The sequence below is a fragment of the Pseudorca crassidens genome, chromosome 9 (assembly GCF_039906515.1).
Source record: "Pseudorca crassidens isolate mPseCra1 chromosome 9, mPseCra1.hap1, whole genome shotgun sequence".
Lineage (NCBI taxonomy): Eukaryota > Metazoa > Chordata > Mammalia > Artiodactyla > Delphinidae > Pseudorca > Pseudorca crassidens.
Window position 1 is genome coordinate 5,892,996 of NC_090304.1, and position 18,867 is coordinate 5,911,862.

At 38.1% G+C, this 18,867-nt stretch overlaps 1 protein-coding gene across 2 annotated transcripts in view; it reads right to left on the minus strand.

Annotated features, from left to right (window-relative positions):
• Positions 1-18,867, minus strand: part of KDM2A (lysine demethylase 2A) — a 102,881-nt gene that overhangs the window by 35,738 nt on the left and 48,276 nt on the right. For both annotated transcript variants that reach the window (XM_067748129.1, XM_067748130.1), the window contains exons 3-5: positions 5,331-5,469; positions 4,487-4,565; positions 4,034-4,080 (exon numbers count right to left, since the gene is read on the minus strand). In XM_067748129.1, coding sequence (XP_067604230.1) covers positions 4,034-4,080; positions 4,487-4,565; positions 5,331-5,469 — 265 coding nt within the window. The remainder of the gene's footprint in view (positions 1-4,033; positions 4,081-4,486; positions 4,566-5,330; positions 5,470-18,867) is intronic.

Consider the following 18,867-nt stretch of genomic DNA (forward strand, 5'->3'; position numbering starts at 1 on the left):
CATTCATAGATGAGAAATTTCATTCATTCCATAAATATTTACTGAATGATAAAGACATCTTAATGATCTTAATGAATACAAAGATGTACATCAGATTCTCAACCAACTATAACAACCACAACAAAAAGCAGAATGTCACAGAGCCAGCATAAAATAGCAGAGGGGAGAAAACAATAGCCTCAGAGCCAGAGACCCAAGTTTAAACCTCAGCTCTAATATTACTTAGGCAAGTTATTTAACTTCTCTGAACCTTAATATCTTCTTCTGTAACTTGGGAATAATATCACCTTGTGGGCCATTGTGAGGATTTAGTCAATGAGGTAAAATGTCTGACACAAAATAGGTGCTCAGTTAAACAGCAGTAAAAATAAAAGAAAATTTAAAAAAAAATTTTAAACTAGACTGACCAGAGAAGGATTTTAGAAAAGGGGGCGTGCGGGGTAGGGGGGGCTTCCCTGGTGGTCCAGTGGTTAAGAATCCACCTTCCAATGCAGGGGCCACAGGTTCGATCCCTGGTCGGAGAAGTAAGATCCCACATGCCGCAGGGCAACTAAGCCCGCGCCGCAACTACTGAGCCTGCGCACTCTAGAGCCCATGCGCCACAACTAGAGAGAAGCCCGCGCTCCGCAACGAAGAACCTGCGCGCTGCAACGACGATCCCGCGTGCCGCAAATAAGACCTGATGCAGCCAAATAAATAAATTTAAAAAAAAAGAAAAAAAGGAAGGGGAAGAAGAAACATTTGAGTTGAGCCTGGAGGAATAAATAGAATTTCAACAAGATTCAACAGAGAGAATTCCAAGCAGAGGCAACAGCATAAGAGAAGATATGGAGAGGCAGCACACCTAAAAAGTTAAGAAAATGGAGGTCAAGGAGGGGAGAGAGAGAATAAAAAGTTGCCACTGAAATATTAAGAATACTGTTCAATTTGTAAGAAACTAACAAACACCTATATATCCACCTGGCTTGGTGGATATACCAAGCAGTGTTAGGACCTGGTCCCCTGCCTCAAGGAGTTTATAGTCTAGTTAGAGATAAGACATAATAGGCAAAAGGACAAGAATATGGCCATAATGAAGCAGATATAGCAGAATACACATAAAAAGATAACTGCTAATGTAAGACAACGGACTGAACCTACTCTTCATTATTTGGAAGAAAAAGCAAACACTAAATCAAAACTGCCTTGAAATACCACTTCACACCTACTAGGATGGCCACAATTTAAATTTTTTAAAAAAGGGAAAATAACAAGGGCTGGCAAGGGTACAGAGAAATCAGACTGTGCCAGCAGGAATGTACAATGGTGCAGGTGCTATGGGAACACTTTGGTAGCTCCTCCATAAATTACGCAGAGAATGACCACATGATCCAGCAATTCTACTCCTAGGTATATATCCAAAAGAATCAAATGCAAGTGTTCAAACAAAAACTTACACATGAATGTTCTTAGCTGCTCTAAATCACAACAGCAAAAAGGTGGAAATAACCCAAATGTCCATCAACAGATGAATCGATTAACAAAGTGTGGTGGGACTGCCCTGGCGGCGCAGTGGTTGACTCTGTGCTCCCAATGCAGGGGGCCCAGGTTTGATCCCTGGTCAGGGAACTAGATCCCACATGCATGCCGCAACTAAGAGTCTGCATGCTGCAACTAAGACCTGGCGCAACCAAATAAATAAATGAAAAACTAAGGAATTAAAAACAAAACCAAAAACAAAGTGTGGTATACTCATACAATGAATGGATTATTCAACCATAAAAAGGAATGAAGTACTGTTATATGCTACAACATAGATAAACCTCAAAAACATTACGCTAAGTGAAAGAAGCTATACACAAAAGGCTGCATATTTTATCATTCCATTTACATGAAATATCCAAAATAGGCAAATCTACAGAGACAGAAAGTAGATTAGTGGTTGCCAAGGCCTGAGGGAAGGAGAGGACAGGGAATGACTACTTAATGGGTATGTAGTTTCTGTTAGGGGTGATGAAAAAGTTCTGGAAGTAGGTATTAGTGATGGTTGCACACTGTGAATATACTTAATGCCACTGAGTTGGATACTTTAAAATTATTACAATGATAAATTTTAGGTTATCTGTATTTTACCATAATTTTAAAAAAAATTAAAAAGTGAATGCTTTCCTTTAGGAATGTAGATAAGGCAAACACAGTTCCACTCTGCCAATGCTACCAGAGCACTCAGATAAAATAATGACAGTCATAGAAATAGCTAACTTTTACTGAGCACATACTACGTGCCAGACACTGTTCTTCACATTTAAGTAACTTGCCCAAGGTTACACAGGTAGTAATTAGTGGAGCTGGGATTTGAAACCAGCCAGTTTTGTTTGAGTCCACACTTTAAAATCAATATATCCCATTATATAAAGTTTACACAATAGAACATGTGTACTATCTTTTGGGGACATGAACTGACACTGGAGATGTAACATTCTACTTTAGGTAGAAAAGAAGAATGGATCAGCCAAAGTACATTTAGTAATAATGGGTTATTGTAATCACCAATATGTTGTTCCTGCATTTTAACAATCATCATTTGAAACTTCTGATAAGTCTGTCAGTTTAAATATAATCACTGCTTTATTTTAAATCACAACAAAGATATCTGTGACCATCCACAGGTCTATGTGGAAAATATAAGGTTAGGAAGGGCTCTAAAGACCATTATTAGCAGAAAACATATTGAGGACATGAGAAAGTGATAAGTGAGAAGGAATGCAAAAGAAGGCTAGTGAGTGAATCAGTCCTTATATCTGTATAGCTCAGAAATTTGGATACTGTAAGTCTATGACAGGATCTAGAAGTCTATATTTTTAACAAGTATCACAGACGATTCTGATGCAGGTCATCTGTGGACCATAAACCCCTAAGAATGCCTGACCAATAGAGAAAAGCTTTGGTGGTCCATTAACTTGTGGATCCAAGGAATTACTTCCTGGAGGTCCATTAGGAAAAAAAAGTCAAGCGATGGACCGATAAGTACTCAAGTACTATGTTTTCCGAGGCCCCCTGAGAACCCTGCCTTGTGAAGAGTAGGAAAGCATTTTAATTAGTAAACAGATTTACTGAGTATCTACTATACTCCAGAGACTGTGCTAAGTAATAGGAAATACATAGTGACAGGCAGATAGCTGGAATCTAACATAGAAACAGGTAGGGGAGTGAAAAATACAGGGAATTAGAGAAACTTCCTCTACCTAGGACATTTATCTCTTGGATAAACGGAAGTTATCCAGCTGTCTAAAAAGAGCCCTCAAGTGGCCAAGAGACAGTACTGCAATACTTAATTTCAAAGGGAGAGACTGCACTGGAGCTTCAGCATAGAGGACAAAACATAATAGAAGTTGTAGTGTTAGGCGGGAAGCATCTGAAAACTTTTGTTTTAGAAGCCCGCACACCGCAACGAAGACCCAGTGCAGCCAAAAAAAAAAGAAGAAAGAAAATACAATTCTTATTAAGACTCAAGTTAACCAATCAAGAATGGTTAACCAATCAACCAATGAAGAGAAATTTTAATGAACCCACTTCTCAGCTTACAAAGTTTCAAACCTTAGCCAAGTTACCAAATGTAGCATTGGTGAAAATTTCCTGGAAATTTCTCCATGGCTTTTAGGGAAAGGAAGAGAATCATAAATGAAGTGTTATTCTTGGCTCAGAGATATAAAATTTCACTTTTGAAATTTTGCCCTGGAAGGTAGGCTCTTCATGGAGAGAAGGAAGGATGCACAGTGATAAAAACAGTAGGTAGGAAAGAGGCAGATGTTCAGATGTTGTATGTCTAATGGGTAGTAATAAATGAAGCAACTTCTATAACTACCTTTGAGAAAATCCTCAGTTGCTAAACAGTAGTTTCTAATCAAGAAACTATTTCAAGTAGTATATACTTCAATCAAATATATAGTTCAATGTTCCTAAGCCTTAAATCTCAGTAAGGGATTTAAGACTCAGTTGTAAATCTTAGATCTTTGCCTCAAAGACACTCAAAGGCCTCAAGTTTAATACTTACCCACACACATTTTGACATCATTCACAGTGAAGTCTGGATCTGGCATCCTATGAAACAAACACTAGTAAGTATAATGGGAAGCACAACTACTCTAGTCAGGTGAGTTTTTTCTTAAAGAACTAAGAACTCCCCAGTCAAGACATATCAATCTTCATATTGAGGATTAAAACATATTTGAAATATAAATGTATATATATGTACATATATATACATAGGAAAAAAGAATATATGAGAAAAGGTTAATAGGGATTATCTCAGGGTGGTAGATTTTAGGAGATTTAAATTTATTTTCTTTATATATAGCTCATCTGTATTTTCTCACTTACCTATAACAACACACTTTTAGATATTTTCAATGATCTATGCTTTGGATTATCCATACTGCATTGTCTATAGCCCTGGGTGTAACGTGGCCATTTTGCAACCACATCCAATCAAACAGCAAACACTTACTTTATTCCAAGTCCATCGGAGTTCTTGAAAATCAGAGGATCTCTTAAGCCACCTCGCTGGATATACTCTACATTAAAATCTGTCACCATAGGAAAACAATTGTTAGAAAGGGAAAAGGTTTAGCTGGAAAAAGACGAAAGGACCATAAAATGGATCCTAAATAATAAGGTAGAGATGGTATTTGCTATTTCTGTGTATACAGTTTTGCTGTTAGATAATACATGCTTGTTATTAAGAAGCATCTCTTAAGGTATAGGGAGAGCACACTGAGAAGCAGGGCTCAAGGGGTTTGCTAAATCTATACTTCCACAATAATTCAGAATTTAACCAACAGGGGATAGTACTATCGAGTCATCTCATAAATCCTAAGCAGAAATCATCGCCCTGTCACTTAATAGCCTAAATATGTAACTCTGTCCACTACAATACATACCATGACATCCTTGGAAGTTTGCCAAGGAACAAAGCTGCATGATACACATAGAGCTCAGTTTTGGTGGGGCAGGTACATGCATAAAAGGATTTTTATTATACTATTCTTAAATAAACCCAAACCAAGGGATGGGAGAAGAAGAAGGAAGAGGCCTTTAGGGAAAAATTCCAACATTCTTGCCCTAATAAACGCTTGCTTTTTCCAATATAGCAGAGAATGACTCACAGGGTGGGAGGACTGGGGCGGGGGTGTGTGCATGAGTGGCATTGAGTAGTAAGAGAAAATACAGATAAATAGCATCACAGCATCAACAGGCAGTACTTTGGCTGCAGAGATGCTGAGCCCACAGCTCCCAGAGTCTACAACTTCCTACATCAAGGGGCTGCAGGTCTGAACCCAAATGATACTGACCTCTTCCTTCCATAAAAGTAACAAAATTTGCATTATATTTGTTGGTGTGGAGTTTCTCTTCCAAGTCAAAAGTTCTTTTTCCTTCAATTTCATCATCTGAAATGCCATCATCTTCATAGCGTCGTCGCATGGTACCACGCTGGGGAGAGAGGGACATAAGGATGAAATCATGTACTTTTTCATGCCTTTCAGTTGCTATGTTAAGCATCAATTTTCCTTGCCTTATAGATCTTTTTCTCAACCAAAGGTCAGCTAATAGTCTCAGAATGTACAAAATTTTAAATGAGTCACTAGGTTTCCTACTTTGTACATTTTACCACTGCTAACTCTTTGAGCCTAGAGATATAAATTTACAACGAAAATATGACCAAATCGGGTCTACTTAACATTTTATTTGTCTATCATTGCTTAAACTGTCTTCATAGACATTACAGGCCAGGATACAAAACATAATTTTTTCATGGGGAAGGCCCTGTCTAGATTAGCTTTCTAAAACAACCTTCAAGAATAGACTAGAACACTTGAATTAATGAAACAGAAACTCTTTTACAGCAGATAAAGAAAGTTAATCTAAACAACAGTATTCCAAACAGCAGACCATCAATACTCAGCATTAAGGATAGTGTCTTGCCAAAGAAAGATACACAAATGGCCAAAAAGCACATGAAAAATGCTCGGGATCAAATGGCCAAAAAAGCACATGAAAAATGCTCGGGATCATTAGTCATTAGGGGAAATACAAATTAACACCACAACGATACACCACTTCACACCCAATAGGATGGCTATTATCAAAAAGGTAGACGATAACAAGTGTTGGAGGGCATGTGGAGAAACTGGAACCCTTATACAGTACTGATGGGAATGTAAAATGTTGCAGCCATTTTGGAAAACAGTTTGGCAGTTCCTCAAAAAGTTAAACACACAGTAAGTTATCCTATGACCCAGCAATTTTAATCTTAGGTATATATCCAAAAGAATTAAAAACGCACGTCCATACAAAAACGTGTACACAGATGTTCATAGCAGAACATTATTTATAATAGCCAAAAGGCAGCAACAACCCAAATGTCGATCAATTGATGAGTGGATAAACAAAACGTGGTATATTTACACAATGGAATAGTAACTGGCCATAAAAAAGAATGAAGTACTGATATGTGCTGCAATATGGAAGAATCTTAAAAACATGCTAAGTGAAAGATGCCAAACACAGAAGACCATAATCACATTTTTATTTTTTTACTGTACGAATGGACTTTATTGTTTGCAACAGGAAGTGGAAGAGAGGATACGACAGATCCGGCTCCTGGGGCAGCTCCAGACTCGGTCACCGCCCTCAAAAAGTCATAATTTTATTTACATGAAATGTCCAGAAGAAGCAAATCCACAGAGATAGAAAGTAGATTAATGGTTGCAATGGGCTGGGGAGAGGGAGAGATAGAAAGTAACTTTTAACAGTATGGGTTTCTTTTGGGAGAAATTAAAAATGTTCTAGAATTAGATAGTGGTGATGTTTGCACAACTCTGTGAATATACTAAAAACCACTGAGTTGTACACTTTAAACGGGTGAATTTTATGGTATGTGAATAATCTTGTAAGCTTTTTTTTTTTTAAGATAACACGTTGCTTTTGCTGCAAATTTACCTTTTGGTATATTTTACTTTAGCCAGTGTTAAAGTCTGTCCAAGTTTCTTGAATACATACACATAGGACAATTCACGTGGGAGGCAATGAATGGTAAAGTAGCCCTACTCCAGTATGTGCTAAGGACAACCAAACCTGGAATTTAAAGTTAGATATTGATGATCTAGAATTGATTACATGGCACCTGAATTTATATAAACACATAAGAAAATGAGACACTGTAGAAAGGTCTCTTAGGGAATGGGATCAAGGAAAGGGCAGAAATAAGTCATAAAAAATAAAAACTACACACAGAGGAGAGCACACCAGAGGAGAGCAAGATTCAATTTAGCAGTTTTAGGTAGAAACACTGATAGATACCTGATATCTTTTCCATATTTGGTAAAAAAACTTTATAACACTCTTGGGCTTCCCTGGTAGCACAGTGCTTAAGAATCCTCCTGCCAATGCAGGGGACACGGTTCAAGCCCTGGTCCGGGAAGATCCCACATGCCGCAGAGTAACTAAGCCCATGTGCCACAACTACCGAGCCTGTGCTTTAGAGCCCGCGTGCCACAACTACTGAAGCCTGCACACGTAGAGCCCGTGCTCCGCAACAAGAGAAGCCACTGGCCCGCGCACTGCAACGAAGAGTAGCCCCCGCTCGGGGCAACTAGAGAAAGCCCACGTGCAGCAATGAAGACCCAACACAGCCAAAAAGAATAAATAAATAAAATAAATATTAAAAAAAAAACACAAAAAACTTTATAACACTCTTACCTAGCACTTTGTTGCCATAAATCACAGCTCAAAGGCCAAAAGACCTAATTTAGTAGACCTCTCACTCTAAAAATGCCATCACTGCTCAAAATATTTTTAGTTACCTTTATATTTGAAAGGGGGGGTGGTATTTTCACTGACAATTTCTTAAATAGGTTCGTTTTTTAGAAGACACCACTCCGTTCTCTTCCTCACCTTATTTCATATATGTGTCTTTGAAGAGAACTCCAAAAGATGAGTTCCAAGTATGTCAAAAAGCAGGAACAATACCATCGGAATAAATGTAGTTTCCCACAATAATCACTTTTAGAAAGCATTCATTTGTGCCCAGAAATAAACCCACGCATACATGGTCAATTAATTTATGACAAAGGAGGCAAGAATATACAACGGGGAAAGGATAGTCTCTTCAACAAATGGTGTTGGGAAAACTGGACAGCTACATGCAAAAGAATGAAACTGGAGCACTATCTTATACCATATATAAAAATTAACTCAAAATGGGTTAAAGACTTAAATGTAAGACCTGAAACCATAAAACTCCTAGAAGAAAACATAGACAGTAAGCTCCTTGACATTGGTCTTAGCAATTTTTTTGGATCTGACTCCAAAGGTAAGGGAAAACAAAAACAAAAATAAACAAATGAGGCTACATCAAACTAAAAAGCTTCTGCACAGCAAAGGAAACTACCACCAAAATAAAAAGGAAACCTACTGAATGGGAGAAGTCATTTGTAAATAATTTATCTGATAAGGGGTTAACATCCAACATATATAAAGAACTCATACAACTCAATAACAAGCAAACAAACAAACTGATTAAAAAATGGGCAGAGGATGTGAATAAACATTTTTCCAAAAAAGACACACGTGGCAAGAGGCACATGAAAAGATGTTCAATGACACTAATCATCAGGGAAATGCAAACCAAAACCACAGTAAGGTATCATCCTACACCTGTCAGAATGACTATTATCAAAAAGGTAACAGGGACTTCTCTGGCTGTCCAGTGGTTAAGACTCCATACTTCCACTGCAGGAGGTGTGGGTTTGATCCCTGGTTGCGGAACTAAGATCCCTCATGCCACATAGAATGGCAAAAAAAAAAAAAAAAAAGTGACTTCCCTGGTGGTGCAGCGGTTAAGAATCCGCCTGCCAATGCAGGGGACACAGGTTTGAGCCCTGGTCCGGGAAGATCCCACATGCCGCGGAGCAACTAAGCCCATGCGCCACAACTACTGAGCCCGCGTACCACAACTACTGAAGCCTGCGTGCCTAGAGCCCATGCTCCACAATAAGAGAAGCCAGTGCAATGAGAAGCCCGCGCACCGCAACGAAGAGTAGCCCCCAAAAGCCCACGCGCAGCAATGAAGACTCAATCAATCAATCTATCATATCATCTAGCAATTCTACTACTGGGTATCTAACCGAAGAAAACGAAAATATGAATTTGAAAAGATATATGCGGGACTTCCCTGGTGGTCCAGTGGGTAAGACTCCGTGTACGCAATGTAGGGGGCCCAGGTTCGATCCCTGGTCAGGGAACTAGATCCCGCATGCGTGCTGCAACTAAGAAGCCCACATATGCAACTAAGAGTCTGCATGACAAAACTAAGAAGTCCACATGCTGCAACTAAATTTCCCACATGCTGCAAGGAAGACCTGGTGCAGCCAAAAATAAATAAATATTTTTTAAAAAGAAAAGACATATGCATTCTTAAGCTCCCTGCAGCATTATTTATAATAGCCAAGATATGGAATCAATCTAAGTGTCTAATTGATTGATGGGTGAATAAAGATGTGGTATATGTGTACACACACACACACACACACACACACACACACACACACACACACACGATGGAATACTACTCAGCCATAAAAAGGAATGGAATCTTGCCATCTGCAGCAACGTGAGGGTTGAGAGTATGACGCTAAGTGAAATAAATCAGGCGGAGAAAGACATACACTGCATATATATGGAATCTAAAAACCAAAACTAACAAAACAAAATCCAGAGTCATAAACAGAATAGACTGGTGGTTGCCAGAGGGGTGGGCGTGGTGTGAAACAGGTGAATAGGATTATGAAGTACAAACTTCCAGCTATAAAATAAACAAGTCATGGGGATGTAATGTACAGCATGGGGCAATATAGTCAATAATACCATATTAGCTTTGTAAGGTGACAGATGGTAAGGAACCATTGTGGTAACCATTTTGCAATGTATACAAATGTTGAATGTTGTACACCTGAAACTAATATAATATTGTATGTCAATTATACCTCAATTTCAAAGAGAAAAGAAAGCATTCTTTTGCATAAATTCTAATATGCACATCAAAAAAATCCCAGTCATATTTTCAAACTTTAACATTTCCTAGGTCAACTATTACCGACTCTTTTTCAGTCAAGATATCATCATCTTGATTATCCCAACATTTCTAACATGGTAGCCTGAAGTTCTCTGTCTCTTCTTTCTTTTTATATGCTTTTATTTTTCCTATATTCAAGAAGAATTATTCTTCCATTTGTACTTTCAATATGGAAAGTGTAAGGATATAAGGAAAACTCCTGCCCCAGCCAAGCTATGCCCATTTCTGAAGGACTACAGAAAAATTAAATTCTTGTTTTCTTTTGATTGTTGCAATTGGGAGGTCAACAGTAATGTGAAATTATTTGTGCTGGTTTTAACACTGTCAAGGATAAGGGTCCCCCCCACCATTCTCCTATCTATATGTAAACCCTGGTGAAAGTAAACATCTACGGCAAATCTCTAAGTGCTTAAAAAACATATTCAATCCTCAAAATAACCCTGGAAATAAGTAGTCAATGACACAATCTGCTACAGGTGAAACTCAAAAGGCAATGCCACTTTAACACTAAGGAAAGCAGCCACCAATCTCCTCCAGCCTACCAACATTACCAAATAATTCTAAATGGTTTAACTAGCATGCTGTGCTTTTTTTAATTCTAGGTGCTTTTTGGCAACCTAAAGGATGTTTCTGGCTTCCCATAGACACCAGCCCTTGCTGAACCCAGTGTCACAGTAAATAGTAGGCACAAACTGAACTATGAAATCTATTCCAACCACATTTTCACTCAAAAGCAATTTGTACTTTCCAGGGTTAACTAGTGAGTTTTACTCCTGAATAACCAATTATCATTTATTCTATTTAGATTACCAAACTATATAGCAAACTCATGTTTTCCAACTCACCATGAGCAAACTCATGGTGGCGCAGTGGTTAAGAATCTGCCTGCCAATGCAGGCGACACGGGTTCGAGCCCTGGTCCGGGAGGGTCCCACATGCCACAGAGCAACTAAGCCCGTGTGCCACAACTACTGAGCCTGCACTCTAGAGCCCGTGAGCCACAACTACCAAGCCCGCGTGCTGCAACACTGAAGCCTGCGCACCTAGAGCCTGTGATCCACAACAAGAGAAGCCACCGCAATGAGAGGCCCGCACACTGCAACGAAGAGTAGCCCCTGCTCGCCGCAACTAGAGAAACCCCACGCGCAGCAACAAAAACCCAACACAGCCGAAAAAAAAAAAATTTAGAAACTGCCTTAAAAAAATATTTACCACTCCTGGTCAGGTGGTAATTAACTATATTAAATGGTAAAAACAGCCACATAAATGGAATATTTAGTTAACTCAAGTACTGACACATAAGATGAAGGGCTACAGATACTATACTATACTATACTCTACTCTACTCTCCTCTCCTCTCCTAGATGGTTAGCTGTAGAAAAGACAATGGTGGGAATTCCTTGGCAGTCCAGTGGTTAGGACTCCACACTTTCACTTCTGAGGGTTCGGGTTCAATCCCTGGTCGAGGAACTAAGATTCCACAAGCTGCAGCATGGCCAAAAAAAAAAAAAAAAAGACAATGGTGCAAGAATAGATGCAAACAGGTATCCACTATTACACAGAAACATCTGGCATTCTCTTTTCTAAACATGTGTAAATGGAAAGCAACCTTTAAAACTATAAAAATTTTAAAAATTAAAAAAAAAAATTTAAATGGTGCTGGGACAACTGGATATCCACATGTAAAAGAATGAAGCTGGACCTCTACCTCACACCTTATACAAAAAAGCTAACTTAAAATGGATCAGACTTAAATGTAAAGGCTAAGACTATGCAATTCTTAGAAGAAATTGTGGTGTAAATATTCATGACTGTGGATTAGGCAACAGTTTCTTAGATAAGACACCAAAAGCACAAGTAACAACAACAAAATAGATTAACTAGATTTCTTCAAAATTAAAACTTTTTTTTTTTTTTTTTTTGCGGTACATGGGCCTCTCACTTTGTGGCCTCTCCCACTGCGGAGCACAGGCTCCGGACGCGCACGCTCAGCAGCCATGGCTCACGGGCCCAGCCGCTCCGCAGCATGTGGGATCTTCTCAGCCCGGGGCACGAACCCGCGTCCCTTGCATCAGCAGGCGGACTCTCAACCACTGCGCCACCAGGGAAGCCCCCAAATTAAAACTTTGTGCTTCAAAAACACTATCGAGAAAGGTAAACGGCAATTTATAAAATGAGAGAAAATATTTGCAAATTATATATCTCATAAGGGTCTAATATCTAGGATATATAAAGAACTCTTACAACTTAAAAATGAAAAGACAAAATATAAAATTAAAGTGGGCAAAGGTTTGAAAGAGTATTTTTCAAAGATATATAACTGGCCAATAAGCACATGAAACATCATTAGTCTTTAGCTCATCAGTCATTAAGGAAATGCAAATCAAAACCAAGAGATACTACTTCACAACTACTAGGTAGTAAGTGCTGGTGAGGATGTGAAAAAAGCAAAACCCTCATACACAGTTAGTGGCAATGTAGAACAGAGCAAATCTTTTGGAAAACAGTCCGGCAGTTCCTCAAATTGGTTAGAGTTACCATATGACCCAGAAATTCCATTCCTAGGTATTTACCCAAGAGAATGAAAACACGCCACACAAAAACATGTACGCCAACATTCATAGCAACATTATTCATTATAACCAGAGTAGATGGACACCCCAAGGGTCTATCAACTGACAAATGGCTAATAAAATATGGTATATATCCATACAATGGAATACAGTTGAGCAGAAAAAGGGAGTGAAGTACTGATAAATGCTACAAACACAGATGAACTTTAAAAAACACACTAAGTGAAAAAAGCCAATCACAAAGGACTACATATTTTATGATTACCTTTATCTGAAATGGACAGAATAGGCAAATCTATAAAGCCAGAAAACACATTAGTGGTTGCCAGGGGCTGGAAGGAAGAGAGATGGGGAAAAACTGCTAATGTGTACTGGGTTTCTCTGGGGTAATGAAAATGTTCTAGAATTAGATACTGGTAATGTTTTCACAACTTTGTGGATTTACTAAAAACTATTGAATTGCACACTTTAAAAGGGTGAATTGCCTAGCATATGAATTCTATCTCAGTACAAAATAATGATGGGCAATCTGTAAAAGAATAAAGGTAATACAACATACATGTTTAAGTAAAGCAATGTATTTTTATAAGAATAAAGTTTGATGTAGACCAATAGAAGACACATTGCCTGATATCATTTTTTTGAGAAAGCAAAGTCTTTTTCTAAACAATTTCCATAGACATTTCAGTTGATTTTATATGAAAGGACACACAGACAAGTGACTAAAAAAAGTTGTTCAGTATTTAATGAACTACCATGATGTGCCAAAAATGCAGAAGCAGTTTGTTAGTTCTGAGAATTTCCACTCCATCTACTGATATAATTCACCACATTAACAGATTAAAGGAGAAAAATTACATGATCAGCTAGATCTGAGCTGTCCAAAATGTTAGCTACATGTGACTATGAGACTTAAATTAATTAAGATTAAATACATTTTCAACAAATGATGCAGGGAAAACTGGGTATCTGCACGCAGGAGAATGAAGTTGGACCCTTACTGACACCATACAGTACAAAAATTAACTCAAAATAGATCAAAGACATAAACATAACTGCTAAAACTATAATAAAGTTCTTAGACAAAAACATGGGAAAATCTTCACAGCATTGGCTTTAACGAGGATTTCTTAAACGATATCAAAAGCAAAAGCAAAAAAAACAGACAAAATTGGACTTCATCAAAATTTTTAAAATTTGGGGACTTCCCTGGTGATCCAGCGATTAAGACTCCGCGCTCCCAATGCAGGGGGCCCGCGTTTGATCCCTGGTTAGGGAACTAGATCCCGCATGCCGCAACTAAAGATCCTGCACACGGCAAAGAAGATCCCACATGCACAACTAAGACCCGGCACAGCCAAATAAATTAAATAATTTTTTTTTAAAATTTGTGCAAAGGACACTAATGACAGAGTGAAAAGAAACCATAGGGAGAAAATATTTGCAAATCATATATCTGATATGGGATCAGTACCTAGAATATATAAAGAACTCTTACAACTCAACAACAAAATAAACCCACTTCAAAAATGGGCAAAGGACTTAAACAGAAATTTCTGCGAAGAAGATACACAAATGGCCAATATGCACTTGAAAAGATGTCTAACATCACTAAAAATCAAACCCACAATGAGATACCACTTCACATCCATTAAGATTCCTATCATCAAAAAAACACAAAATAACAAGTGTTAGTCAGGAAGTAGGGAAATTGGAACCCTTATGCATTGCTGTTTGCAGCCTGTGTAAAAAAACAGTCTAGCAATTCCTCAAAAAAGTAAACACAGAATTGCCATATGATCCAATAATTCCACTTCTAGGTATATACCCAAAAGAACTGAAAGCAGGGACTCAGACACCTTGACACCAACGTTCATAATAGCATTATCCACAATGGTCAAAAAAAAAAAAGTGGAAATAGTCCCAAATTTCCATTGACAGATAAATAAAATGTGGTGTTTATATATACAATGAAATATTATTCAGCTATAAAATGAAATGGAGGTCTGATACATGCAGCAACATGGATAAACCTGCAAGACATTATGCTAAGTGAAATAGGTCAGACATAAAAAGATAAAATATTGTATGATTCCACTTATGAAGTACCTAGAGTAGACAAATTCATAGAGAAAGTAGATTAGAGGTTACCAGGGGCTGGGTGGAGGAGGAATGGGAAGTTACTGCTTTATGATTACAAAATTTCTATTTGGGGTAATGAAAACAAGTTTTGGAAACAGTAATGATGGCAGTACACTGAATTAATACACTTAAAAATGGTTAGAATGGCAAATTTTGTTATAAATATTTTACAATTTCTAAAAATTAGTAACGTAATATATCAAAAATCTCCCTTTGAGAATCACTGTACAGGAACTTCCCTGGTGGTGAACTGGTTGAGAATTTGCCTGCCAATGCAGGCGACACGGGTTCTATCCCTGGTCCGGGAAGATCCCACATGCTGCGGAGCAACTAAGCCCGTGCGCCACAACTGCTGAGCCTGCGCTCTAGAGCCTGCGTGCCACAACTACTGAAGCCTGCGTGCCTAGAGCCCATGCTCCACAACAAGAGAAGCCCCCGCTTGCCGCAACCAGAGAAAGCCCATGCACAGAAACGAAGCCAATAAAAAAAAGAAAAAAAAGAATCACTGTACAATTCTATCATTTTATATCAAATAGTTTTTCTTGCTAAGATAATCAACCTGTGAGAATCAGGAAATATGGCGGTATTATTTTACAAAGAAAAAGAAAGGTAAAACTGACCTAAGTTAACCCTCTCAGAAAACAACAGAAAAACAAGAAAGTAAAAGTGTCTAAAGGGAGAAATTATCTAGTGTCAATTCTACTATTGCTACTTTCTGTGTGATCTTAGGCACTTAAGTAAATCATTTAACCTCTCTAGATCCTAGTTTTCCCCTGGAGGTAAATAATTCAAGGTCCCTTTGTGTTCTAAAATAAAGTCCTCAACAATCTGATTCCATCTAAGATATCAGCCTTGCTCCCTTTTACATTATACCATGTTGAAATTTTGCTACATACGGGTCCCCCAGGTCTGCCTGCCCTTATTCATAGACTATCTAAATTCCAGACCTAGCCCTCTCTGTCCTGACCAGAGACACTGAGAGAGACCAGTGGTGGGTTGGCAGGGTAGCCCTCCTAGGGACTTCCACATCGTCCTGCTGTCTGCCTACCCCCCATATTAAACAAACCTCCGTGTATCTCAATCAACCAGATGTTAGAGGCAGTTCTTTCTGGAGAGCTTAGGCAATTCCCATTCCCCTAGGGATACAAAGGAGTCAGAGAATGAAGAAATTGTATAAAGTATGAAAAGGCAGTTAGTTTTTTATTAATGACACCCACAAGGGCTACTGCTCTGAAGGTGAACTATGATGCCAGGGCAAAATTACAGTAGTAATAGCAGTTAACATTTGAGTGCTTACCACGTACCGAGTACTGTAATAAGCACTATGCATGTATTAACACATAGAAGAATAGTATCCTCTCTACTTTATAAAAATAAAAAAGGCAAATGTAGGATAGAAGTAACTTGCCCAAGTTACAAAGTTAGTAATTGGTGCAGCTGAGATTGGAACCCCAGCACTTTGGTTTCAGAACCAATGGTCTAACCACCCTATACTACTGAAATCATTTTGGAATGAAACTTCAGCCAGACCAGTAGCTTGAGACAGCTGGAAGTAACTGTCAAAGGAAGAAGACACCCAGACAACTGAAATGACTCTGTCAGCGAGAGGAAGTAAAGTGGTGGGACCTACTGGCAACAAAGGAGACTATCTATAAATCAGAAAACCATGCTTGGTAGAAAGAAGATTAGCAAAAGACCTTCCCTAAGGTTGGAGGTTTCTGATATTTGCTAAGGGATACTACATTTCTAGCTATGCCACTATTTATTTAACATTCTACCATTCCTGACTTCTAATTCTAGCTTTTACTTGACAAATTATCTTACGGGACATTCAGCTATTCTGGCTGAAATAAAAATATTGTTATTCCTAACCAGAGATCATTTTATTTTATATCAGAGTGCTTTGAACTTAGTACATTTATTGTGTATGGTATTAAAATTTGTTCTCATTCTCTGTATTTGTAGTCAGTGACATTTATTACACACCTTCTGTAAAAATGAAATTGCCAACTTTTTTTTTTAAGCAAGATTTCTATGTCTCCTATTTTCTCTAAGATTCTGATCTGAGATAGATCTACCCCACTACCTGATAGAAAAGTTTTTAATTACACAGCCTCTTTGCTGGTGATGGTATAAGAAGCCAAGTAATAACTGGATTTTCATGTCCACATCATGATACTGCTTTAAAAAAAGTTTGGGGCATCTTTTTACAAATTTATAAAGCTATGTGGATTAAATCTGAATCTTTCCAACATATACCAAATCCCCTATTTGATAAGTGCTTAATAAGCTCTTACACATCTTTAAAGAAAGCAGCTGAGGTTCTCAACTAGCCTCTATCACAAAAGTATGGACATATACATACCCTAAAAATCAATTGAACTTTAAAGTGTTGTTCTCATTTTCTTTCTTTCCATATTTTTGAAAACCCATCATTACTGTAAGATCACACACTGGGACAGGTACATATGTAGATAGATCGTTGCCTACCACCTTCCTATGTGTGTATGTGTGGTTTGTGCTATAAAAATTATTTGAGGGGACTTCCCTGGCGGTCCAGTGGTTAAGACTTCGCCTCCCAATGCAGGGGGTGGGGGTTCGATCCTTGATCAGGGAGCTAAGATCCTACAGGCCTCGTGGCCAGAAAACCAAAACATAAAAAAAAACAGAACAAATCAATAAAGACTTTAAAAATGGTTCCCATCAAAAAAAAATCTTAAAAAAAAAAGAATGAGAAAAATAAGTTCTTAAAAAAAAATTATTTGAACACTTACTCATTCATAAAACAGGACACTGAACATGGAGTAACAGCCAGATGCTCTGCATACAAAGATAAAAGGCACAGTCCTAGCCCTGAAGGAGACTGCTGGCCAGTAGGGGGAGACAGATATGTAAATAAATTACAGTATTACAATTCAATGTGATAATGTACTGTATTAAGATAGGTAGATACAAATGTTATTAGAGTCCAAGAAGAAGTAACAGAATGGTTGGTGAAGGCTCCACATAAGAGAAGAAATGTCTGTTCATTCATAATAACTTTACTGAACACCTACTAAGTGCCAAGGACTATAGATACAGACTCTATATTGCTCCTCTATAGCAGTGACCTCTTCAAACTTTTTTGGGTTTCCCCCTCACCCTACTGGATTACTCAGGACCTCCGTATTAAATGAGAGGGTGTGGATAACATTTTTCAAAAATAAAAGCTTATAATCTTTGTTTAGAAAATGTGATAATTTCATTACACCTCATGAGGGATTTTAATGGAAACACCCTAAGGTAGTACAAGAACAGTAGGAACCACTGCCTTACAGTGACTGAACCTTGGGCCCAAGTTTTTACCTTTTGATTTAACACTTACTGGCCCTTAAAATAAGAGGCCTGACCACAAAGATAAAGGAAGGCACATGCTTAGTTTTAACACGACTGCTTTAATGTATTACAAAGAATGTGTACTGATCAACTGACAGGGCTGAAAAGCTTGCATTTCTTTTGTTGACAGTTCAGCCTTCAAATATTTTCTGGGCTAACTGAAGATCACGTTCTGCAGAGATCAACAGTACACAGAACACTTTCTATATATGAAAGACGTTAGCAGATCACAGTAATTCCAACAAGGCAGAGTAATCCATAAATAGAATTTGGCAAGAAGCTTTATTCACACCTAAGTCTCTGATTAAAAAAAAAAAGATAGCTGAGAAGGCACAATGCTCTGAAGAAGAGGGATATATAACACAAAGTGAACTTTTCCCCTAAAAGTTCCCTCAGAACTAATATCAAATACCTACTATATACAGAATGATCCTAAAATTCTGAGTCAGGATACAGTTACTCAACCACAAACATGTCCTCCAAAAAACCAACTGGCTGAGAAATGAGTTAAAGTGCTGGATCTCTTCCACCAACATGCCCTGCTTTTCTGCATACTATGTGGTATAATCAACTGTTCAGTGTGCTTGCTGCACAAGTAACCATGATATTGCCACAATTCTGTAAAGAAAAAAACTGTGGCTACAAGTAGCCAAATCATTCTCTGAA